The sequence below is a fragment of the Lissotriton helveticus genome, chromosome 9 (genome assembly GCF_964261635.1).
Source record: "Lissotriton helveticus chromosome 9, aLisHel1.1, whole genome shotgun sequence".
Lineage (NCBI taxonomy): Eukaryota > Metazoa > Chordata > Amphibia > Caudata > Salamandridae > Lissotriton > Lissotriton helveticus.
Genome location: NC_136070.1, coordinates 795,085,299 through 795,112,075, shown reverse-complemented (window position 1 = coordinate 795,112,075; position 26,777 = coordinate 795,085,299). Strand labels below are relative to the sequence as shown.

The 26,777-nt window shown below is 45.3% G+C and overlaps 1 protein-coding gene across 2 annotated transcripts in view; it reads right to left on the bottom strand.

The window, feature by feature from the left end:
• Positions 1-7,323: 7,323 nt before the first annotated feature.
• CCDC61 (coiled-coil domain containing 61) overlaps positions 7,324-26,777 on the bottom strand; it is a 597,856-nt gene continuing 578,402 nt past the window's right edge. For both annotated transcript variants that reach the window (XM_078660929.1, XM_078660928.1), the window contains exon 14: positions 7,324-8,360. In XM_078660929.1, coding sequence (XP_078517055.1) covers positions 8,266-8,360 — 95 coding nt within the window. In that variant the 3' untranslated portion in view covers positions 7,324-8,265. The remainder of the gene's footprint in view (positions 8,361-26,777) is intronic.

Sequence of the window (26,777 nt, the reverse complement as noted above, 5' to 3'; positions counted from 1 at the left end):
ACGGTGCATCGCTCCTTAGGGGCTGGCTTGGTATATGGTGTACATTCTGACAGTTGGCCTTTACCAGTTTTCAACTGGGGCCACAAATCAACCACACTAGGCTACTTTTGCTGTACTTGTGCTGCTCCCATAAATCAAGATAAGGGTACCAACTCAATTTGTATCCTCCAATTTCAAATTCCTTATTGCAGAGCATTTAAAAAAATCCAATTTAGTTTTTTTATGTATGTATACTGCCTTAATCTACTAACATTATGTAATCATCTAAACAGTCCCAAACCTCTAGGAGTGCATGGACTACAGGTTAATTAGTAGGCTTCATCATTTCCTGATGTCTCTCCACTTCTCTGCAGGTAAATATTAGACTGATTCTTCCCAGTCCGCCAGGAACTCCATCGTATCCTGATAATCCTGTTTCCCAATAAGTTCTCGTACCGTATAAATATCCTATGGTGTTATGATTCCAGAGAAAACTCTGCAAAAACCCTGCTCCTCACATCATGTCCTAAAACAATTTACCTTGTGAATAAAAGTTGTCTAGCCAAATATCTGACGAGTATCAAAGGAAAACCACTCCTGTCGCCGTTGCGATCTTTGTGTTGTTACGGCTCCAGGGACCCACATGTTAAAACATGCTGCTGAAAGTAGGTCGAGGAGAATGTTTGGCCAAAATTACATGCAAGTAGAGAATTAAGCAACTCTCCCTCTTGGCACCATCGAATCTACGTGAAATAGGAGGTGGGGAGGGGCTGTAGCAGAACAATCCCCTGTGGGATATCGTGCTGCTCTCTGAAAAAGCGCTGTAGTAAGCTCTATATAAATGCAATTACAATACAATAATTTTAAACATTTTTCATTTTGCGTTATGTTGATTCTTTGTATGGTCGTTGTGCCACTCTTAGGTTGCCTCAGCACTGAGGGCACAGGAGAGCTGGAGGAAGAGGTACCACAGATTTGGGTAGAAGGGGTCAGACACAGGGAGTAAATGATGTCCTTTTTGGATTGCAAAGTAATCCCTAAAACACTAGTATCTCAACAGACTGAGCTATAGTGCATTCTGAATACATCGGATTATGCGTTTGACAAGAAGGAAGAGGTATGAGGCTGGGAAGAGGGTGTGGGAGAAAAAGGCTGGAATGAACAAATGAAGGAGGAAGGTAGAAGGCGGTCTAGAGTATGACGGGGGATGGTGAAGATGATCCAAGCCTTAGAAAGACGGGTTGTGTACATAGTGTGAGAAATGCCAAAAGTGACCCTCCAGAAATCCTGTTCAAAGACACAGTTAATGTTTCATATACGTGCCTCTCATGTGCAGGATACAACCTTCCTTAGAGTTGTGCAGACTGCTCTATCGTTCGCCAACCCTAGTGACAGTCGGACTTCCACCACTCTACACTTAATCCTAGGTTGCCGGTGTGGCCAATATGCTTTTGGCTGAGGAGAGAAACGTAGGTGGGAGTTGTTTAGGGCACGTGACAAGAGCTTGAGGCAGAGCCCCACCTATTTCACATGAGGATTTCTATGGCGAATGTAAGAGATACCAGGGTAACTTGACTAGCAGTCTGTGGGTATAACAATCGGATAGCCTACCTTATTGAAAGTATTGTGCTATTTTGATAATACTTTTGAGCATGACATGAGACAGCTGTTTTCCGCTGTATGTGCACGGGCTATCCTAGTAATAGGAAAATTACCATTTTGTATGTTACCCGTCCAGGCCTCATTCGGTAAAATGCTGCTTTTTCTGTGTCACAATGTGCAGCACTTTCCTTAGATTAAATATACTGCCCTTGACCATTATAGCATCCCCCCCCCGTTTTAATACTTACTCCAGAACCCATAAAGGATTAGTGGTGAATTAGAATAGTGAAAATATGAAAGTAATTTGAGTGGTGGATATGTTAGTCAGGTATTTGGATTGAGAATGATAGCAAAGGTGTAAATAAGGTTTGTCTGGACTTGTCGTCGATACGTATGCTCTCTTCACTAATGCACCCCATGCACAAATGTGGATCATGCCTAACCCTTTGACCGATAAGCTTTCACTAAATCTGGTTAGGAAAGAAATTTAGTACCATTTAAAATTCTGCTTTCTTTCCATTTCTACGTTCTGCTTAAAAGATGTCCTAGTGAGCAATGACAGAGCGCTGGGCGCCTGCACTTTAAACAAAAGGCACCGGAGTAAACACCTTGTGGCATCACCGAGCCTCCCTGATTGGTCCCTGGTAAGCAGGTACACTGCTCAGGGTGTTACAGTTCACAGGCTTCTGTCTGGTGGAAAAAATAATGAGGGGATCAGGGCCATGACTGCGCCTCCAAGGGAATGTCATTCTCGACAAAGACGTTGAACTTTTTGCCTGGCCTTTAAAGCTATGGACTTGGTGGGCCATAAATAGTCTGCATTCTTCTTGTTGAAGCAGTGCCACAGATGCACATATATACCCAGCATCCAGATTACAAACGGTTGGTCTTCAAACCATGGTAATTTGGCAATTAAACGCAGACAGTTTCTCAACAGTTGGTATGGAGATAAAGGGATTTCTTCATATTATGGTGCAGGAATGTTGCCTTCTATTTTGGCGCGCACTGAACCGTGAAGTGGATAGACAAATAAAATGTATCTGCTCTGCTGTACAGTACCTGAGGGAAAACTGTTTTGACAATTCCACAGTTCTTTTGATCACTGTGAAGCCATTATATTATTTTTAGGTTTTGCCTGCAAGTGCGCACGTAGTGCGCATGCGCTAAAAAACCTTTTGAGTTGTATGTGGGATCGATGACCCGCCTCTGTCTCTCATTGGCTAGCTCCATAAATGGAGGCTAGCCATTGGGAGGCAGAGGCTGTCAATCACGCTTTCTCAGGAAAACGCGATTCGGGGGCGTTTCTCTGGCTTTTTTTAAGTCCCGCCCCTTTGTCCCGGGCCGCGCTGTGATTGGCTGCAGGCCCGGGACACCCCAGTGACGTCATTTCCCGGGCCGCGCTGTGATTGGCTGCCGGCCCGGGACACCCCGTGACGTCAGCCAATCACAGCACGGCCCGGGACCTGACTTGTTTTAACAGCCATAGGCTCCTGCTACAAAGGCGAGTGTCTTTCATCCACAGTGTGTCATGTTTCAGATGTCTTAAACCCGTGAGAGTCCTTTTGAGCACAGACAATGCTTTGTCATATATGCAGATCGTGGGGGCTCGTCCTGCAGATGTATGACCATAATAGAGATAGACGGGCCTTTTCTCCATATCATGCAGCCCGGGGGCTTGTCCTGCACACAGTGCCCTGTATAGGGGCGTTTTTACTCCGTATAATAGTGCCTTGCCCTTCTTTTATGTTGGGCACCCTGCTCCAAGTGTGTAAATTAAAGTTTTGCTGCAGATGTGAATAGTGCCTTTTTCCACACGAGTGATTTTAGGGCGCCAGAGAGACTTTTCCTACAGATGCATTATTTTGTCCACATGCGTCATGTGTTCTGGGTGAACCGGGGTGTTGTTCACAGACACAGATTTTGCTATGCCACACAAATTAAAAGGACGGATCTTACCTTGCATATATAGTGTCCTGTCGCAGTTGTGGACGGAGGCTTTTTCTACGTATTGTGACTGACCTGTCCGATTTGTAGGAAGGCTAGAAAATAGCTTTTCCTGTCACCTCCTTTGAATGCAGGGGGTTGACTTTTTCAGCTCATGCAGTGCTCAGTGAACGCGTTTAGTATATTTCTTGCTCGCACACACGTTGTTACAATATATTTCATACCTGACCAGTGTAAGAATTATAGACTCCAAAGCTGGGTACAAACATGTTGTACTATTAACAGTTTTTGTACACTGTCTTTACAGTCTGTTGGTTGTGATATTGTGTGTTTTCTAGGTCCTTAGTGCATTTTATTGAAAGGTGGAACATTGTGTTTTTTGGTCTTTCAGTTGTTTCTAGTATTTACTCAAGGAAGAGGCAGTTTTGCCACTTCCTTTCTATTCAGGTAGTTCTTATTTTCCATGCACGACATGGCCGTTAAATGTCTACAACTATGTATATCTTTTCCTAGGGAATGAATGTGTCTATATATTTATGTGGTGACATTTATAAAGTGCGAACCTAGCAGGAAAGCAACGAGGCTGTAAACAAAGCCAGGGTTAGAGACTTTTTTTCTCTCTGATCACACAGTTTGCAGATTTTGGGCTCCCTCTTATCATCTGCTACAATTATTTCCATTTTGTGGTCCATTATCCTGTATTGCGTAACCATTTGACTGGTTACGTTGGTGGCCATGGTTAGTTAATCTCATGTGAGTGGTCTTCTTTCTAGGGCATGTGTTTGGTTAATTGGAGGTACTATTGTATGTGTGCTGTTTACCATGTTGTGCACTATTATAACCATTTTCACAGTTCAATATGTCGTATATAATGACATCACATCGCTTCATAGTGTGATGTTGACAGTGGTGCTGGCCTGTGGTTTGAGTTTGGTGTGGGGTGTGCAGGGAAGGTGTACATAATGCCATGTGAAATAACTTCTCTGGAAGGAAACCTTTTTGTTTTTTTAGCAGCTAATAATTGGAGAGAGTGAGTCTGACAGATTTTATGTGAAATGATCTTTCCTGCAATTCCATACATATGGGCGGTGCTCTCAAAAACACCCAAAGCTTTAGCTCGAGACCGTGTCAGCTTTCGACTTGAATCAAACAATTGAATTTGCAACTTTTTTCAGAAACCTACCAAAGTCTATTACAGAAGGGGTCGTGCATACTTCAGATGCCAGAACAGGAGTGTATGAGCTGGTTTTGACAAGGGATTCTGCCAAGGCTAATAACTATTTTTAGCGTTTGATCCCCTGTACAAGGACAACTCAGTTGCAAAGCAGTCATAGCTGTATGGGTTGTGCATTTTTTTCATTTAATGAGCAGCAATAGCATTTTGAAAAGGAACTCTGTATAGTAGAACAATTAGACAATTGGGTCAGTATTATTATAATTGAGTCTTGGTACAAGGATCACCCAGTCACCTTCTTTGATGACCTTCCTCTACTGGGATAGAAAGTGATTTTCAGAAAGAGAGAATCATAAGAGAGGCAGGGTTTCATTACTTTTCACTTCTCATTCTTGAAGCACATGCAAATTATAGAACTGAATTTTTTTATCTTTCAAATGTGTAGTTGCATGCTCCAGGGAGCCCCTTTTTAACAACACAGCTCAGTACCATATCAACCTCTTACTCTTCTACCTCGCCATTCTCTTTCTTCTCTTTCAAACCAGTGTCTAAAAGAGGAAGTGACTCATCAGATCAATAAAGTCAAAGCCTCTGGGCCTCCGTGGTTGTCCAGCTGCAATCTGAATTTTAAACTTCCCATACCCAGCTAGATCTTGGAAAGAGAAATTACCAGATATGCGCAGGAATTAGCAGAGCAGAATCTCATCCAGAAGGACTGGCATTTGGGTTGCAGAGGAGCGTTTTGTCACCCTTGCAAAGGCTAACCAGTGGTTTGGATTCTCATCTCAAAGTTGCCTGTTATACAGTAAGCCACACCCTCCTTTTGAGCAGCCGCGAGGAATGTGTAGGGTTATTGTGGTCATGCCTTGAATGGACTCAAACGTTTCTTCACAACAATAGCCGACAGCGGTTGGGGGTTTTCTTTCATCATCCCACTAGGTAAAAGGAGAACTCCCATGAGGATTCCTCATTTCCCTGCTACTTTTTAACATCTGCTTGCTTCCTCTTGCTTCAAGTATTACACCATGGGTACTCTTCAGAACATGTACAATGGCTGCCATAATTCAGTGAGCGAATTACTTGCAACACTGTATAAAAATTCAAAGTGAATTAATAATCAGTTGTGTTAGACATAACAAAAGGGTGTTCGATTTAAGTGCAGACCATGCATTCTGTTGTTTGCGGGGATGAGCACATATATTTATGCTTTAATTATCGCGAGATATGAGTGACAGAGCTGGGTAAGGGAGGGAACACTGCCTTTCGGTCCATGCTGGTGAAAGTCTTGGCTCACACAATGCTTTTGAGTCAGTTTAGATGAAACTGGTCAGGATGAGAATAACCCTCAGCTCCGGGGAATCTCAGTGAAGGGATTTAAGGATGGAAAACGATCTACAGCAAGGCTGTGCACAAGACAATGTCAGCATTGTGAGCAGGTGTTGACAAATTGTAGTGATCCAGCCGAGTTGTAGTGGGGAAGGAGCTATGAGACTGTGGTTGGGCGAACTGAGCGAGATGTTTGGACGCAGTTCAGGCCCGAGCCTTGCACGGCTTTTGCTCACGCAGTTCAGTCGATTTCGAGCCAGGGAAACATGTGCGGAGACTGTGCCGAGTAAACTGAATCTTCAGCTGCTCAGTTTCTTGTACTCAAGAAAAACAAAATGTGTGCCAATAAAAAGTTTTATAGCCCAAACGCCGCCCTTCCTTAATTTTGGAAGAGTTGTGAGCTGAAGATTTTCCTGTAGCCATGCACATACGTGAAACGTGTTTTAGAGAATGAAAGGAGAGCGAGGGATCCTGCATGCACACATGCTGCCCTTTTGCACAGGGTTTTTGCTTGGGTGTAAGGCTCTTCATGCACACATGCTGTGCTTTGCCCTGGGTGTTGCATTGTGGGATGGAGGGTATTCGGGGATATATATACCTTGTCAGATATGCTTTTTTTTGGACTGGGTATTGGTTTTCCGAACACATACACCAACCACTACATACACATGATACACATCTAATAAGTGGTTCCAAAGTAGACCCTTATAAATTCGCTTGAACAGTGGTCTTCAAACTTCTTAATACTGTGTATATTAGGTTCACTCGGGTCCCCTAAAATGACCAACCTATATGCTCACCTTTATTCCATAAAATGTTAAATACTGTAAGCGAGCTGAAGAATTACATTGAGGCTTGAGGGCACACCCTCTAGCAAATAAAAACAAAACTGATGTGCGCTGGTGCCTTTTAATTCACCAGAGTAAACATGTGTATTTTAAAGCATATATGTTCATGATTTTTTCTCTTTTTTCTCACTATCATACCCAGCTTGCATAGCTCTAACTTTGTCAAAGGCGAAACCATTGCATCGTAAATGCTTGTTTGGTTTGTTTCTAGGCATCCACGCTACTTCCCTGAATAGACTGCTGAGACTAACAGCGAGTTTAGTTAAATGTTTTTTCAACACCACGTGCTTTACTTTGTTATTCATTTTAAATGTGCAACCTTAGTTTGTTTCTTATTTTTCAAATCATAGACGCTTAGGCTATACGAATCCTTACTAAAAACACGTTAACGCCGTGGTCTGCTCAAATCGATCACGTATAGCAGTGGAACAGATGAACACACGAGCTCCGTTGATGTACTGAAAAATCTTTCAACAATAAATGTATTTATTCTGCATAATCCGTTTATCCTGAGCACCGAGTCACACGCACAAAATACAAACATTAATAAATACATGAAAGAAATAACAGTCCGTTGAAGATGGCTGAGGAACTGAGCTAAAACCGTGGTCACAAACAAGCAACTTCAATTGTCATGTTGTGTTCCCGGCATCACAATCAAAGCACAATTGGCGGATTTAAAAAGTGATCAGTTTTGTGATAAAAAAGTGAACTTTAGAAAAAGCGGTGGCATTACTCTGACAGGACCATCAAGGCACTCACTGGCGGGGTAATGATTCTGAGGAGTAGAAGGAAGGTTTAAGCAACTGCTCTACAGGGCTCGTTCATGCGGCTTTACAGCATGACAGGTGCTGCAAGAACTAAGACGAAAGGTTACATGTCTACACATTACGCTTCATAATATGGACATTCTAGGGTTCGAAATGAAAATCTTCTCACACAATGATAAAGATTTGCTTTAGGAACTTGATGCCACCATCATTCCTCCCAAAAAAACAAAAGAAAGATTCTTAATTCCAAGTCTGTGTATTAGTTGAACTACTTCCACCGTTCTTCAGCACCGCACCGAGGCCATCTCTGCTGGGAAGTGGGAAGGTTTAGTAATCATTTGGGAATGTGTAAGTGGTGGCACATCACACAGTAGTTTTAGATGAAAAGATTAAAAGAGTCTTAGACGAAAGGCATAGAAACCACTGGAAGACCTGCTCTAAAAGAAAAGAAAGTAACTTGATTTGTCATCAGTGGGCTGCCAATTTTCAAAGCCCACGAAGATGCGTCAGTAAAGGTCTGTATGTCATTTCTGTGCTGTTCACATGCCTGGTTCACACACGCTTGAGGCCCCAGGACGGGTACCACATGCAGACTGTTAGCCAGAGGTCCTTCTGGTCAAGCCTATGTCCTGGTGTCCAAGTTTTTCATGTATTCCTGAAGAGCTTGCAAGCGTGCATCAATCTCAGAAAGATCAGTTGAGGGGTCAAACACATTCTCTGCAAAAAAAGCAATGAAAGTAAAGTTAGCTTTCACAGGCAACAGCAAGGGTCTTGCAAAAGGGTTCAACATCAAAGACTGCTTCCCTACAGTAGCATTAGGGTGATATTGCCTAGCAACAGATGCATGCAGTTTATTAACCCTCTTCAGAGATCAATGGAGTGGTCCCAGAACAATCCCTCTGAATGGGACTTTAGCTAACGCTGACTGCCTGCAGAGAATGCAGCAACATGAATCACCAGTTATTTTGATTTACAAATGGAAAGCTGTGTCTTCAAATATAGAGTAACCAAAGGAAAAACAAACAATAATTTGATGGGCTAGAGTTAACCAAAATATTCTAGGATTTAGGCTAGAATACCAAATTTGCCTTATGAGCATCCACAAAATCCGTATGCAAACATGCGCTTGCTTCTAACCCTTTTGGATTGTTCTTTTTTTTGGGTCAAGTAAATTGGATCTGCAGCCCTGTGTTCTTGGCTCCCAGTGGTGAATCTCTGCATTATATTTTCTTCCTTGCTAAAGTTGAACTTCTCTTTTTACTTAGTTGTCAAATTATACACAGTCCTTAGCGTCCAACTTTGCAGTTTTGCCCGCTACTTGATTCAAACAAAGCAAAGTAAAACAGTTCTGGACAAGGGTTGCCTATGACAAAAAGAGAAGAGGCAGATACAAAAAAAAACGACGTTCATGCCAATTCAAGTACTCAGTCCTCATCCCCCTGGAATCAAACTTGTTGGGGACATTTGCATGCATACGTTCTGCTTGTTAACTTGCACTAGGGACAAATTACACCTGCTTCCTACGTGTTTTTTCATTCTACTTGTAATAATAGTTCTGCATTGTGCTTTTCATATACATGCTGCTACAAGAAAATACAATAAACACTATAGTAGACATGCCTGGGTGTGAGATCCCAAAACACTTTACAATATTTAAACAGTACATCTGACTGGCAGCAATGTGGTATTTTTAAATGCAGATACAACTCTGGCAAAATTCTCTGAATTCCATCTTGCCTCCTTTTAATATACATGCCCGGTTAAACAATTCCTAAAATACAGCATGCAGCATAACTAACCTTGGCCTCTAAAAGACAGCATTATTGTAGGCACTGCTGCCAGCTAGGCAGAAGCTATGGAAAGCTGAAATTACACACCGGTCCTGTACGGAATCAGCCAAATAATACAACATGCCTCTGGCAGTTGCTTTGGGGCCAGAGTTTTTTTGACAGCTATAGGACTAAAACAAAAGTCCATACTGTTCCCCCTACCCGCCAGACTCCCATTCTACCCCACTTACGCCCCCCCCCCAGCCGAGACATATCTCTACATGGAGCCACCTGCAATCTACCCCACCTCGTGATGCAGCTATTGATCCGTTCCTTTCCCACCTAGGTCTCTCTCCTCCGCCCTGCATCTGCACCACGCCCCCAAGCTGGAAAGTCGACCCCTTCTAAGCATGAAGGTCCAAAGATTGTAAAATGTATCTATAAAACAGCAGGAAGGTTTAATCAAGTTTAACCTTTAGAACACTTTAACCAACAATAATAACTGCGTTGGATTACGAATCCAAGCTATAGTTTCTAGTTAACATAGTAAGAACGGATCTCCAAGTAGCTGTCTAGCAGATTGATGAAAACTGCGGCATCCTCTTTTAGCCTGGAGTGTGCCCGTTGCTTTTTCTACAAATACTGTGTTTAGTAACTGATAATATACTATAATACTGGAAACAACCCACCTGGATATTGATTGTTTAGAAGTAGGTGGGTGTATTTTATTTCTGCCGTAACTTACAAAGATTAAAGCTGACTGATGTACATCTGTTGTTCTATTCAAATAAAACTAAATAATTGTCTTAACATTTAAAGCATGGAGCTACCTTTCAGCTGGTGAAGTCGTTTTCCTAAAGAATACTGCCCACAAAATGATTTGGTTAACATGAAAAATGAAAGGCTGAAATAATTAAATGAAGGAATGACAGGAGTGTGTGTGGTTTTTTTTGGGGGGGGGGGGGGTTCTCATTACCAGTGTATCTGAATAGGAGACTATGTAATGGGCTAAGAAGCTTACTGACTCTACATTCTTTATTGACATTGCATGTGCCTGTAGTCTTTCGGGACAAACGCTCAAATGAAACCTCAGGTCAAACGGAGGAGTCCTAAGTTGGCGAAGACAAGCAGACGACAGAAAGGACCCCCGTGCAATGAATGGCTACGAAATACGAAGATAAATTTGATCGACCAGTTTGCAAATGCAGAACATTCGCTTAACAGATACATATCAGAGTGAAAAATAAGCAAACGGGTGTCTTTGGCTTCGAATAAGAAAAATGAATACTGAACCTAAAGAGCAGGTCTCCTACAATTAAATCAAGGCTAATACACAGCAGTCAAAAGTAGGCAGAATCAGCAGCTATACTGATCTGGAAGATTAATCATTTCCATCAAAAGTGTTAAACCACATGGGACCCTGAAAAGAAATCCCATAAGTATAAATGAATCCTTGCAATCAGAAATAACAACCTCTTGAGGAATACTAAATCGAAATACCATCCAATATCACGGATGTGTCTGTTGCACGTCACCATGTTTGTAACTTACGAATGACGGTCTCCTGACGAAGGCCTTTTGGTCGAAACGCGCGTAGTTCCATTCCACCGCATGCCTCCCTCCATTCTTTCATCGACCGAATATATCGTATAGCACTTGTTCTGTGTTTTCATTATTTAATATTATTGTTTCCCTTTTTTTGCACTAGTATGTGAATATATGTAATATATGCATTTCAATGTTAATTTATATGAACAGTATATCCTTTTTTACCAAAAAAATAGACAAAAAGCATGACCAATGCAAAAGAAAAGATGAAAAAATTAAATAAAATGGTTTCTAAATTTTGATATATCACTTTGTCTCAGCCAATAATCATTTAAGGTCGCATAACAAATGTGTATCATAAGGGCGGTATAATCATCACTGGTTTGCTATACATTTCCTTTATCTAAATCTGTTTATGTTTTCCCTACGAATAGCAAACGATATTTTGTGTAGAGGTCCCCATTTTTCCAATCAAAGGAGTCCTAAGTTGTGACATAACTATGTTATGATCTCATAAAGATGAGGGATTCCCGGTACCCACGTCTAGGCATATGTCCAGCCGTGGGTCCCTTGCTCACTTTGCCCCTGGATTCAAGCTAACCTGGCTGATGAGGGGTGTTACCCCAAAACCAGCCCCAGGATGCTTGTTTCCGGTCCAAAGAAGACATGGCTTGGCAGTTCGGGGTGGACTGTTCAGGCACAGGGTCAAGACTGATTTGCCTTTAGCTTTGTCTGAACTAGGGTGGCTAAAGAATGATGATGGATTCAACCCAGATCTGTGGCTGAGTGTCTGAAAAGTTTCAGCACTCCGTCGATCATCTCCTTGTTTTTGCCTAATAAGGCTATTAGACGATTTTACCCAATGAAGGTAGAATGTTCGAAGCTCAAAAGGGAGAAACCCAGAAGCAAACATTGGAAGTTTGGAGCAGAAAGCCCACACCAGTCATTAATAGCCCTTAGTCAATCCATTTTAGCAAATGGAGTTCTCAACATTCCAGTCTTCTTATAAGGTTTACAAAATGGCTCGGCAGGTGGCTCATATTTGTCTGCAATACACGTATGTGGAATGAGCATGAAGTCTCTCAGTAACCTGAGCCTTCCCAGAGTATAGCATTTAGAAAAATAGAAGACAAATCATCAGGCCTGTGCAGTCTCGGGTTGCATGCCAATTATTACTGCGTCACCACCCGCACTCTTTCACAAATCATCATAGGGATGGGTTTCTTTCCCAAATTATCATAGCGAGGGGTGGGGTCTGTAAGCATCATGGGTCATACCCTGCCCTATGACGAGTTGGAATAGGGTGTGGTTACAAAGTAGCAGGAAGCTGACTGTGTACAAGGTGGCATGGGACCAGAGTTTAAAGTGTACATGTGACCTGACGTCATCCATGCGCGGAACGATTGGGCTCCAAGCGTTACGATTCCAGGAGACGTTATCTGTGGAATACACACTTTGATGGGGTTCACCACTCTTAGTAAAGATTAGGTTATGCTCTTTTCTGTGCAGTGCGGTGCGGTGCGGTGCAAGGATCCTATTTCTTTTCTTATTCAATTATTCACGATTTTTTTAAGTGGTACACTTCTATCACCGAGTGCTTCTTTCTGTGGGTACTACCTTTGCCCGTAGGCTCTTGTGCAAGGAAGATCTTTTGTTTTAGAACGCTGTGCTATCTTGTAGTGGCAGCATTGGTGATGCCTTTACCTTCTGTGAGTGGGTAATACACTAAACAAGAGGGCCAAAGAGAAGAACCAATGAACGTTTGGTAGGGAGTCGTTTTATATAGCACCAACTCGACCCAATGGTATTGGAGCACTGTACACAAGCACCAATTGCATTACACAAGGGCACGTTAATTGTTTTGTAGGCGATGTGAGATTAAGTGATTTTCCCAGAATCACAGGATGTTGACTCGCGCCTCGTTCCCCAGCTCCAAAGTTGAGAGCTCTGGACGATACACCACATTATCTCCCCAATCATTCCATTGGGCTGCTCTCTGCACCCTTATTGCTCCTGTCCTTGGGCATCTTCCTGACAACACTGGAATTCTTGTTTGCCTTCCTTGCACTACTCTTTAATTTCATGGACAGCTGGATGGGTTGGAGCCATTAGCCACCTGGATCCACCTCGTGGCCCTTCTTTGGGAACATGCTGCTGGTGGATGGCAAAAATCTTTCTGACTACTGCACTTAGGTGAGTCAGGTGTGAAACGAATTTGAATACGGAAGTGCAGTTGAAAGAATGCACTCTGTGGTGGGGGGCTATTTATTGTCATAGAAACGTCAAGACCTGGAAAAATGGCTAAAGCCTATTGTAATGCCGGTGAAGGTGCTCATGGAGTTAGTGCTCGCTGCTGACATTTACTGGTACCTGCTCCTCATAAGTTCTTGGCCGACACAGCCTTCTGAGGTTGGGAAATCAAGTATCACTAAAACTAGGTAGTAGTAGTAACAGTGCACCCCTGAGTGGTGCTGGATGCAAAATATGCTTAGGCGCAATGGGTAGACTTCTGGGACATTTAAAAGTTTGTGAAAAGTGTTATGGGGCCTTTCACCACATTTACCACCGTGGTTGAATTGTCAATAGGTAAATAAGTCAATTTATAACTGAAAATGAACTGGATAATTCACCATTTCCAACCAATTTGTAAACATTTTCTCAGGGGAGAAGAAACTCCTTGAAGCAGAACTCCTTGTCTGTTACACTCAAGATGAACTTTGTTAACTAATCTAATGCCCAACCTCTTTGAAATTTCATCAGCTGCCACTGGCATCATGCTGTAGACATCAGATGTGTATTATCATCCCCTGAGCAATAAAAGATCTCTCCCACTGTGAGAACACAGATCTCAGTGGAACGATGTAACATTTTGAAGACAGCCATTGCAGATGCATATTGAGCTGGGAAGCCACATCAGGAGCCAGGGAGTAGCTAGGGGCTCTATTAGATGATTTCCAAGTAAGTAGTAGAATAGGCAACATTTCAAGTTGCTCCCGATTCTCAAGGGTATATTAACAGAGGAATTTTGGAATGCTCCGGGATTACTCCTGTAGTACTTTTCTATGTACTCTTAAAGGCCTTTGTAAATTATAAGTAGAATAAGCAAATATTTTAACAACACCTGAAACAGAAGAGCAAGTTACTTATCTTTGGTAACGATGTATCTGGTAGAGACATAGTCTAGCCGCAGATTCCTTAACTTAGAATAACCCCAGGCGTCAGACTGGTCCGGAAAATTTTGTGCAGGAGCACCTCTGTGCGCCGGGGGGCGGCGCCGCTGACGTCGTCCATGGACATGATGTCAGCGGAGCCATATATATGCCCCGCCCCGGCGCGCCAACATCAGTTTTCGTCAGAAGACTTTTCCGCATCAGAACGTGAAGCCACCACCAAAAACTGTGAAATATGGGAACAGTGTGCAGAAAAAGAAAAAACAAGGTATGGTGAAAAACATCACCATAGAAGGACTGTATATTGTAAACTGAGGGAGGGAAAATAACAGAGCACCACTCTGGGAGGGACCCCCGCAATTGTTAGGTCCAAAACCTCCCCGGGAGGTAGAAGAAGATGCAGAGCAGAGGCAGGATTCGAACCCTTGGCCTGTGTGAGCCTGTGCCACCAGAGGCACAAGACTTACCATTTAGCCATAGCTCCTTGGTGAACCGTCACAGCAGCCAACAGAAAGGCTGCAACCACAATATATGACAGTGAAGGACAATCAGTCCAGAACCCAGGAGTAAGGACAAACTACCATAAGGCATCACCCAAAAAAGACGTCGGATCCGAATAAGGGACCTACCGAATGCAGCATTGTCAGAGACTGCAACCGCTAGAGTGCAGGGGAGGCAAGAGACCTCAAGCGGTTGAAGAAGCTAGAAGGGAAGGACAGGGGGGGGTAAAAGGATTTAGACTCACATCGGGCAACCCAGGGTAAGAGTTGTAAAGGACACATGGCATATGAGCCTACCATCCAAAAACAAGGATGGGTAGAGCAAAGCCATGAAACAGAATGTAGCCTCGTGAGTCGGAGTGAACAGAAGACGTCACGCCGCAGAGGAATAAAGCCACCCAAAGGGAGGCGAAGGTAAGAATCCCAACCTGAAAAGGTTGTCACAGGACGGGGAGGATGGGCGGACGTTAAGGAATCTGCGGCTAGACTATGTCTCTACCAGATACATCGTTACAGAAGGTAAGTAACTTGTTCATCTGATAGAGACGTCTAGCCGCAGATTCCTCAATTTAGAATAGATATGAAAGCCATAACCCTAGAGGAGGCGGTACTGCAACTGAACCCCACTAAGGTCCAGAGAGAACCTAGCCGTCAATAACATGACCAAATGAGTGTCGTCAACCAAAGGACGAAACACAGTGGGGACAAAAATGACAGCGCAGCCAACCACCAGAGCCCTATGCTCTGAAGAGAGCGGGAATCAAGTGGAGGCTAGGGCACCACAGCCCATCCAGAATAACACGAAAAGTCTTATATGTAGAGGGGATGAGAGAAGGAAAACACCAAGCCAGAATGCTGGTGCCAGAGTGAAAAAATGCCAAACTTCTAAAGAAGATGAGCAAAGGGGCATGAAGGTTCCGCAGGATCCAAGGTGTCGACAAGAAGTCAGAGCTAGCCCCAGCACAACAACTCGAACAGCGTAAAACACTGTTGAACCTGCTCCTGTAGGATACGAAGGTAGCAGGATACTAACCCCTGCCCAGCAAGGGCCAATATGGAACAAAAACATACCCAGTAAAGAGACTGGTGTGAAAAGGGAGTTCAGCCCCTTGCAAGAAGTAGAACTGAACCTATGGGCCCAAAAGACTGGTAAGTGGTATGGTGGAGAGAACACGTACCACCCCCGCATGTACCACAGAGGAAGAGTACTGCTGAGACCCTTGCCAGCCAGACATGTGTGAGAGCATTGAAAGGATGCCCATACACAACCAGAAGGACGCTCATACGCGGCCAGAGGGTGCCTGTAGTACCATAACAGAAGAGCACCAGGAAGCAAGACAGCAGGAACAGCTGAGATGCACACAAAAGGAAGAAGGCAATGGGCCACAAATGCCAGAGAAGAGCTGGTGATGTAAGAGGACAGAGGTAAGGCATGAAAGCCCGCACTAGCCATTAGGAAGATCATGGCACAAAAATAGCCTCAAGAGGATGCCAAACCCCGGCCAAACCCAGGGACTAGGGTACGCTCAAAAGTACACGCATTTATACAGAAAGTGGAACTGGTCCAGGCTATAAGCAGCGTCTGCCTCCGGTCCGGAAGAGAGAGTAGTCCCTCGCAGGACAATTTGAAGAAAAGACAAGCCTAACAAGGGAGTACTTAGGACCAAATCACGGGTCCTAGACGCCAGGAAGAGCAGAGTTCAAGGAGAACCGGGTCCACAAGTCCGCCACCTTAAGAATGCCAGTAGAACATAGAAATGCCTGTGTGGAAGCAGCTGGGATGTGGAGAAAACTGCTGGGGAATAAGCCAAAAGGCCATAACAATCATATAACAGAGAGGCCCACGGCAACTCCGTACAGGCGAGACCAACCCAGAAGGGGCTGGCGTCAAAGAACGGACCATGTGACAAAAAGCATGATGCCAGGCCATGCGAGGTAGATACTGCACAGCATAGACCTAGACCAGGAGTGGAAGCACCACAGACAACAGAGTGATGCGACTCTGCAGGACGCAGTAAAGGGGTATATGAATCCCAGAGGGATACCCATAATGAAAACTCCACAGGAGCGAACAAAGGCAAATGCAGACTCCTGCCACCAGCCAATACCCCACAAAGGGCAAGGGTCAACCCCTGACAAAAAGGCTCCTCTTGGCAAAACAGACAGTCAGAGGACTGAAAACAAAAACAATCAGCCATACGGCTATACAGACCATACAGAGACACAAAACTGTCTCTGATAAAACCCGGGCCGTAAAGGAAGACTCGCAACCAAGAAGAAAGTCAGTCAGTGACACGGCAGAATTACGGTAGCCCTGGCAGAAGCCTGGAAATTGCAGAGTCAGCATGGGACCCAAAAAGGTATATTCCGTAAACGGCATGTCTTGGTGGCTCTCCTGGATATTATCAGGGAAATCGACTGTCGTGCATCCAGGCATGGTGGCGCAAAGCCACTGACCGTGCATGAGCACAGCCCACAGAGTCTGTGGTATCCAGGGAGGAGCGTATTGAAAAATGTGCCATCTCCTTGCCGTGAAGGACAAGCCGGAGAAGCTCCAGACGCAGTTCCTCCGGAAGGGAAGGAAGATGGTTTGCCATGGAGTCCCAGAGTGCGGAGGACGCACGTGCAAACACGCATGTAGTGTTTAAAGCCCGGATGGCCGCGATAGAAGAAGCAAAAAGCTGTCTTCCACATGCATCCAGCCCCCGGGATTCCCGGGTGGGAGGAAATAAGTCAAAGTGGAGGAGTCCTGTAGCCCAAAAGCCGCCTGAATTACTAGGCCCTGAGCAGTAGGGTGGAGGGACAGGCAAAGTGGATACCCCAGGGCAGGGCGGTGCCTACCAGTAATGGCCCGATCAACTGGGGCTCCGGAAGAGGGCCGTGCCCATGCGCCACGCAGGACTTCTAATAAAGCACCCCAAGGGGTAGCAAGGGCTCCATGGTAATGGGCTCGAGATGAAGCAGATCCATTGAGGGATTGGGAATGAGGGGTACCACAGGAGGCTGAAAGCCAAGGATAGAAGCCGCCCGGTTGATAGTCCGCGCATAGGTGGACCCTAGTTCAGTAGTCACCCTAGGAGGGGACAAGAGGCCGTCTGTAGGAGAAGGTTGGAGACTAATCCTCCAAGTTGCCATAAAGAGCAGGACTGGGGAATGACCCGAAGGCCATGCTACACTAGGGAACTGCACCAGTGGCCCCAGACCAGGTGAAGCAGCAGCTTCCGAAAGGGCTGCAGCGGATACCAGTGTCGCCTGACCCCGCTGAGGAAACAGAAGCAAGGAAACTGGAGGGAGGTCAACCCCAGACATGGACGCTGATGTCGATGAATGGGTGGACACCGGCAGCAATTGATGCAATGACAGCGGCGTCGGTGGACGCCGTGTCAGTCGACTGGACGTCGACGGCCTCCACGAGGGACGCTACCTTGACGTCGACTGGCGTCGGATGATGCGTTGCCCCAGATGTGGGATCAGGCTTAGGCTGGGTTTGGACATCGAGCCCGGCTTCAAGTTCGACGTGGAGCCCAGCTCTGAACCTGGCGTCGCCGACACCGCTTCCGCGGTCCACGCAGGAAGCCACCCAGGGCTATGCGCTAACTGGTGGAGTGTGCTAGAGCGACCAGGATGGTCTGGGCCACAGCCCAACGTCGTCGCGTCGGAGTCGGTGCGCACAACCCTGGTCAGGGATGGATTCGCAGACGAGGGCCCATCCTGAGTACCCTTCACCTCTGTGGGGTATGAAGGCGCGCCAGGGAGAGAGGGAGACTCAAAGTAGGTCTGAAGAGCCCAGGAGTAGGCCTCCATTTGGGCAAGCGTTGCTCCAACTCCTGGAAAAGGAGGGTATGAAGGAGGTGCCCTCCGGGTGCCCGTAGCTGACCACTTACGAGAGGAATGGGCACCAGCGGCACGCCTACGGGAGGTGGACCTCAGTGGATGCTTGTGGCTCCACTACCTTTTTTAGGGCGCCGGTCGTGGGAGCGGCCTCGGGAACGAGCCCCCTCTGGAGAGGGAGTGCGGCGACGAGAAGAGGCTGGGCCGTACAGCCGTGCGGCCACCAGCTTCATATGGCATTCCCGTGGGGACTTCAGCTTCATCTTTGACAGTCACTGCATTGTTGGGAATCGTGGTGCACACCAGGGCACCACATACAAATAAGGTGGGGATCAGTGCCAGACATCTGATGCGCTCAGGCCTCACAGGCTTTGAACCCGGAGGGCATTGCACACTGTTCCGGTCCGACACCAACGGTGCAGAGAAGCCCCAAAACTAGGCCAGGAACTGCTGGTTTCCAGGATCCATGTCGTGATACGGAAAAGAAGAAAACTGATGTCGGCGCGGGGTATATATGGCTCCGCTGACGTCACGTCCATGGACGACGTCAGGGCGGAGCCGAACGGCGCCGCCCCCCCCCCCCCCGGCGCCCAGAGGTGCTGCTGCGCAAAATTTTCCGGACCAGTCTGATGCCTGAGGATATTCTAAGTTAAGGAATCTGCGGCTATACGTCTCTAACAGATACAAAGATGTCTTTTAATTAAGGCATTTTGGAGAACGTAAAGTATTACACTTCTAAAAATTCTTTTATACACCTTTGTGAACTGACCCCAAAACATCTAAAATGGCAATGTTCTGTTTGGGAACAAGAAAGTAGCGGGAATAGCAACCACAGCCTACTTCTGGCACCCAAACCCTCTCTGTGACTCCCTTGGCCAAGAAAGCCATGACTTTCTCACTGAGAAGGGAAAGATGATCCTCCATCAGCTGGTCGTGAGACTGTAGCATGGAGGGAAGAGTAGTCTTCAAGGGGAGGTAGTTGCCCCTTTGAACAGTCTGCAAATCCTATCTGTCAGATGTTATGGACTTCCAATGGGAAAAGGTGTTGGTGAAGCATACCGCCAACTGGATGCCCATGATGATAAAGAGGCATATTAGGAAGGTTTTGTGTCTGGGGGGGGGGAGGGGCGGGGTTTCGGGGCACCCTAACTAGACAGCTGGCCACCTGACCCCCGAGGTCTGTGGGAACCGTACCGTGTCATCATCCACGCAGGGGCTGGGGAGCATGTGCGTTTCCGCTGTGAGGAAACTTACTGTCTCCAACAGCAGGGCAGTGGGCAATTGTCCTATTCACATGGGCAATCGTCCAATTCTCAGGAGCCCCTGTGCTGGGTTTGGACCAGGTCCCCAAAAGGACATCAGTGAGGGCGTCACTGAACGGGAGTAGCAGTTCCGATATGGCGACTCCAAGCTGCAGAACCTCTGTCACGATATTAGTCTTCACTGCCACTGAGGGCAACTGGTCAAATACCTCAGCTGCTCTCTGCACCACCACTGCATATGCCCTCCTTTATAGCCACAGTAAGGGGATAAAGCATACCAGTATCTGGAGAGGTATCCAGTTCACTTGCTTCACACAGTTCGCCACACCAGTCCATGCTAGGGACTTCCTCATACAGCTGGTATTCTCTAGGGTCCAGCTACCTCTCCTCTTCTTCCCAGAGTCCTAGCTCAAGGGAATGGGGCTCAGCCTCCAATCTGGGTGGCAAGGCTCCTGTTGGTGCCGGAGTCGGGCAATGTCCATCCGGCTCTGTATCGGAGTCGGGATCACAAAGGGGCTGGCAACGCCAGTGTACGTTGGCATTGGGACTGGTATCAGGGAACGTCAAGTTGGTACGACTAGTGCCGGATCAGGAATGGATCCATGAAAGTCCACCGGAAAGGAACCAGATGGAGTCCCCTCTGACCCCGCGGGAACTGAAGGCGTGGTAGAGGGGTAGGGCCACCCAAATATGAGGCACATAGCCTCATAGAACTCTGAGTTGGTTGGGTGGTTCCAGCTACTGGAAAATCAGGGAGGCAGAGATGGCCTAGGCTCTTCAGCGAAGCCAAGAATTGACTGGCGATGCTCCCTCAACCTCTTTGGCTGCTTCTTCTTGTGCCTCGACTTACCCAAGTGTACCAAGGACTTGGAATGGGGGGGTGGCCTCTGACTATGCGAGCACTCCTGAGAACTTACTTTCTAACGGGACCTTGATTTACCCAGAGTCGCAAGCCGGGCAGCCATGACTTTTAAGGACTACTCCCTTAAATCATTTAGGTTCATGGTGTGGCAATCGGAGTCCGAATTCGGGTTGTGGTCGGGCTCCAAACACCAAACACAGGCAGACAAAGTGCCTGTCATTCCACATTCATGGTCTGGAAGACTTGTTGTTCCACTCCTCAAAAAAGGTTCCTGATACACTCATAGTAACTATCGTCATATTGCTCTCCTTGACGCAACAGGGAAGAACTTCACGTCCAGGACCACCTAAAAGACTAGGCATTTTCCAGGGGTTTGGTTCCCATGATTCATGCTGGTTTCCGGTAAAAGCATTCAGTGACAGACAATATTACACTTCTGCAAGCATTAATTGATAAATATGTGTCTGGTAAATTGCAGGTGTTATACAGTGTGTTTGTTGACTTATCAATATCCTTTGATGGGGTCGCTAGACCTACCCTACTAATGAAAATTGGAGTTCTGGTAGCTCCCTTAAGACTAATAGTAGCTCTTCACACATCAAATTGGTGTAGAGTCTAAATTGGAGGGGATAAGGGTCTGACTCAGAAGATGCCCATACTTAATAGTCTTAAGCAGGGATGTCTATTAGCCCCTCTTTCGTTCTTCTTATTCCTTAGAGACATGCCTGACTGTTTTTTAAAAGCAAACAACTAGCCTCCAAAAATAGCATCTTGTAATATCAATATTCCAATTCATGCAGATGACGTGGTCATTCTTGACCAGACAACTATTGGTCTACAGCACAATATAAATGCACCTCATAGCTATGCTGAAATTAAGTTTTTTAAGTTAACACATCTAAAACTAAAGCCCTAGCATTCAGGGGCAGAAAACAATACAGGGACTTTGATTGGAAATTAGGTGGGAAACTAGTCGAGACAGTGAAGTTGTATATTTATTTGGGGAGAGGTTTTTTCACAGGCACTAGAAACCACTTCCAGCACATGGAGCTAAAGGCTGCATCTCATAGAAGCGTTTTAAAAAGATTATATTCTTCTCCTGCAAAGAGGCATTTTTATCCCCTTCTCAACATTTTCCGTGCTAAAATCCCATCTACTTTGTCCTATGCACTAGAGTATATTTCTGTAAAAAAGTGGTCTAGCTTAACTTCGAATGAAGGGAAGCTCCTACACAAGATATCCATAACTAGCCAAGCTATACCGTTACAAGCCTTACACTTTGAGCTTACGGTAGTCAGCGCCTATACAAGGGCTCTGGCAAATATAATTAGATGGGCATACTAACGACTGCATGCAGCAGAAGGTTCCTTGAGAGCTTTACTAAACTAAGAAACTTTTCAGGTCGGTGCAACACAGCACATTTCTATAAAAAAAAAAAAAAAACTAATGATAGCTTTACAACACATTTCAATACTTTATCGCCCTCTTGAAGTCTTGGTCACGTATACTTTTTTATTTTTTACTGAAAAAATTACTCTGAGACCGAGGTTCGACCTTGATATTGCACACTGTTCCCAATTAGCTCACTTTAGGCCCTTTACCGCTAATCTCGAATATAAGACTGACCAAAAATACTTGAGATTCACACTAGACCATAGTGTTTCACGATGCATAATAATGCCTCGTTTAGGGAACCTACCATTAAAAGCCTATACTAAACACTGGAATAACACATGTGATAAGTTGGGAACTAGAGATTTGTGTAGAGGAGGCGAACAAGATACTGTGCATGTAATATATGTCAGCACAAATAAAGTCTTGGTAGAAGCTCGGCGCCGATTTATAAAACCAATATGTTTTAGATACAATTTATTGAGCACCAATGATCTGGAAAATTTGATTAAATTACCTCACAATGAATTTGTATGTGATAACTTGTATACATTTTAAAATCTTTTTTACCACTGTTTTAAAGTTATGTATATGTACCAGTATATTTAAATACCGTACTGAGTTTGTACATATTTTATATTATTGATCTCTGATGAGGTCTAAATCAATCAATAAAACCATTACAATCAACCACAAGGTGTGGGTCCATCACCAACATCAGCCAATGACATACTTCGCAGGACTTCAATCATGTTTTCCTAGATGACATCTTCCTCACACACGAAGAGGAACATCTTCAAAAACCCTCTACAAAATGTTAAAAAAAATAATCGAGTTTAACAGTGACTGAGGGGTAGCTCTTCTTCGGAAAAGAACTGACGTCAGCATGCCTGGTTGGCGGCAATATAGATGCTGTAACATCACTTCTGGTGTGGACAACGCAGGCAGAGCCAATCTATGCCACCTACGGCATACAAGGGTACCGCTCACAAAAAAATCTTCCTGATCTAGTCAGACGCCTGGAAAATTCAAAGGTAGGGAATCTTTGGCTAGAAGTCTCTATCAGATATGGAAAATTAATAATCAGTTAGGATAAGGGGAGAGGATGTGACCTAATGGCTAGAGATGTCGACCTCAAAGCTGGGGAACCAGGTTCGAGTCTTGGCAGGGACGCTTAACATCCTCTGATTCTGGGCAAATTATTTAATCTTTCCGCGCCTAACAAAAATGAATGTGTCCGTGATCATGTAAAGCATTCTGATACCGTTGGGTCAAGTTTGCACTATATAAAACTCCTGGGCCTATCCACAAAGGCACGAAAGAGTACATGCGAGTATTCCCGTACTACTACTTCCCATACTCATGAAAGCTTTCCTGAATTGGCTCCATAGTGTATTCTCCTGGAAAGGTACACCTCTCGCAGTTCATCAAGAATCTAATGTATGAGCACCAACTGCTTGGTTTTCTACTGACTGGTACTTGACTCAATGAAGAGTCACATTTTACATCAAGACCTTAGGCCATCTTGGTTCAGAACATCCTTGGATAACCGAATGGAGCAATGTCTAGAGGGTTCTTCTGCTGCTGACTCACTAATTCATGCTTGATACACATGGCAAACAATATCACATTGAAAGTTTGGCAACAATCTGCATAATGCGTCCTAACTGTTTTGTGGAAGTCAACCCTATTAATAGGAATTCCAGATGACACAGTTGCTTTTCATGAAGCACTTACTACACACTCCAGCTGAGAAAAGAAGGAACACTGTGGATATGAGGGATTTCAACATTTTGGTGGACCATAGATATGAGGGATTTCAAAATTTTGGTGGATTGTGAGGAGTATGATCAGGCTGTGATTGAAGGTAGGTTTTACCTACTTGAACCTAGACAGACACATTTAGCCATTAATCAAATTGATGAGATGTTGTACCTGGGTGAATGGGTTGAGTCCTTTAAATATTCTATGCTCAATTCACATGGTGAGACCACAATAATACTGTTTGTTAGCTGGACCCAGGTCACAAGCTGTTAGTCTACTGTGAGTGAATGAAGGTGTCAGTTGATACATTTATCCGCTTATATGAGTGGAGGTTCTGGTCTCTGCTGGAGAAATTTCCTTGAAGGAACTATATATCTAATTTAATTCCTCAAAGCAGAAGGTCTTTAACCAGCTGTGGAAGTAGACATACAGACCAGCATTTGCATAGCCAACATGTATTTCACTGGTTGCAAGCTTATTGGTTTTGTCAAAGCTTGTTTTTTGTCATAGGTTTTGCAAACCTTTACTGTTGGGAAGAGTCTTGGCCCTCACCAATCTAAAAAACAATAACATTGTCTAAAAGCAAAAGGATTATGTGTCTTACCCTGTAAACATCTGTTCCTGGTATGTAGTGCTGAAGATTCACATGATTTGCAGAAGTCCACCGTCTAATGTTGGGTTCGGATGATTACAAGTTGTTTTTGTTTCAAGACGTTTTCTTCGAGTCACAAGGCTATGTGACTCCTCCTTTTGGTGATACTGCACATGGTCATCGACTCCATTTCCAGATTGTTTTGCCGTAGATAGGCGAGAAAGGAGGAGGAATATATATCAGTAATATGATGTCCATGCAGTAATATGATGTAAGTATATAAACTGCAACCTACAAAGGGTTTTAGGGGAGGAGGGATGTTACATGTGAATTTACAGCACTAAATGCCAAGAACAGATGCTTACAGGGTAAGTAACATGATCTGTTCGAGGTTTGAGTGCTGCAAGTACACATGTTTTGCATAGACTGTAAAGCAGTCCCTTACCCTAGGCAGTGGTTAACCTGTGGGGGTTGCAGTCAGTTGTTTGAAAAAGAGGGTCTGCGAAAGGATCCCACCAGCCTGGACAGGACAGAGGGTCCCACAGAGGACCAGACCTGCAGACCAGGTAAGGAACTTCATCTCTCCCAGGCAAGAGGAACCCCCACAAGCAGAACACCACCGCCTCCAAGAGGGATGTAGGTAGAAGAAAGAAGTCCGAAGAGGCCCGTACACTCACAACAGAGGAACCAAGGGCAAGGCCAGAGAGGCCGAAGCACCCCACTCCCCTACAAGGCAACAGAGCTTCCTTCCAATGCCAGGACAGGAAGAGGAAGAAGAAGAAGCCTAGAGGGCCCAGGAAATGAGGGAAAAGAAGGCGAGCCCACCCCAGATGGAAGGCAACAGGCTAGCCAGAGCGACGCCAACAGTAATATGCCGTCAGAAGCAAGAAGAACAGCCCGGGGCCCTAGGAAGACCGGGCAGGTGCCGCCAGACAAGGGAGAAACACATAATCATCCCAGCCCTCATGACAGGAGCAGGAAGGTGAGGAAATGCCCGGACACACCGCTACGAGGGGTCCGCGTAAACGACCTCAAAAAGCAATAGCAACATACACAAACGCCATGGAGAACAGGCACCCGAAGGCGACCAGAACTCCCTAGCAGAGCGCAAGCTATATAACAACTACCACTACCGCACATAGGGTATGTTAAGACCCAAGACACGGGAACCCTCATTAGAAGAACTTCCGCAGCAGAGGAAAAACGAAAGAGCCAAGAGGGAAAAAAAACCTGCTGAAGGCTTGTCAAGCAGCCCAAGAGAAAAACAGAAGGCCTAATCTCAGGGCCAAGACTGTGCAGAAAACTCCAGTAAAACACCCAGTCAACAAAGGGGCCGTCCAGCAGGCAACAACGCCTTAGTCCCAGCAAGGAGGACTCGAATGGTCAAAAAAACCACACTCCACAGCAAGGGCAATCGGCCCAAAAGACGGTCCAGAACCAGCTTGTTAGAAATGGGATTCCTGGCTGGCTGAGGTTTGCACCAAAGCCAGGCAGAAATCACCACTCTAATCAGGGCAAGGGAACTACTCCTCAGAATGACCCCTGCTCACCCTTTTAGGTAGTGTGGCACGAGCAGACCAGGCTAAACTTCGGGGCGCTACAGTTAGGCATTTATGACCTTTCACAGTAAAACACACTGATTACCCCCACAAATGGACACCAGGCTGTGGTTGTGTAAAAATACGGTTTCTTTATGTAAAAATATATATATATGCAGCAGTGACTTATCACAAGACCTCTTATAACTTTTTTTAGCTTTGGCCACAAGATATCAGATATTGGCAATTGTTCTTTTTGGTCCTTATTATCTCAAAACAGTTCCAGTTACTCTTATAAGAAAGGATGATGCCACAGTTCTTTAATAGCAGGGACAGTACTTTAGAATGCTTTCAGTCACTTTTAAAAACGTCTTCCTCATGGAGAATGGGTCAAGTTACACTTAAACAAATGCCACCGTCATTTATCAGCAAGTTGGGGCCTGAAAGCAATGTCCCCGATCTAACTTGTGTTGGCAATCATTAGAAGTGGCCCCACAATGACCTGGGCAAGGTCTTCTGCGTACTGACTCCGTTCGTTAAGGTTGGTACGCCTTGGAGCGCCTCGGTACGATGATCGGCCACGGCCCTACTAACTCTCACGCATCCCGTACACCTAGGGAAATGCAAAACAATGGTACGAGCCGTACCCAGCTTGTGCGGCTCGTACCGCGGGGGGATTTCAGCATACTGGGCACTTTTCAGAGTGCGAGGGGTACAGGTTGAATTCAGAATTAAATAACCAGCGCACTGTTCAGTTCTGTGGTGCGCAGCGTACAGCTTCTTAGCAACCCAGGCAATACGTGGCACACTCGTTGTAGCGTATAATCTCTCTTAAGGCAATACGACGCGCACAGTTAGATTTTATGGGGGAAATAAAGCGTTGCGGGCCCCGAGCCCGTTGTGCCA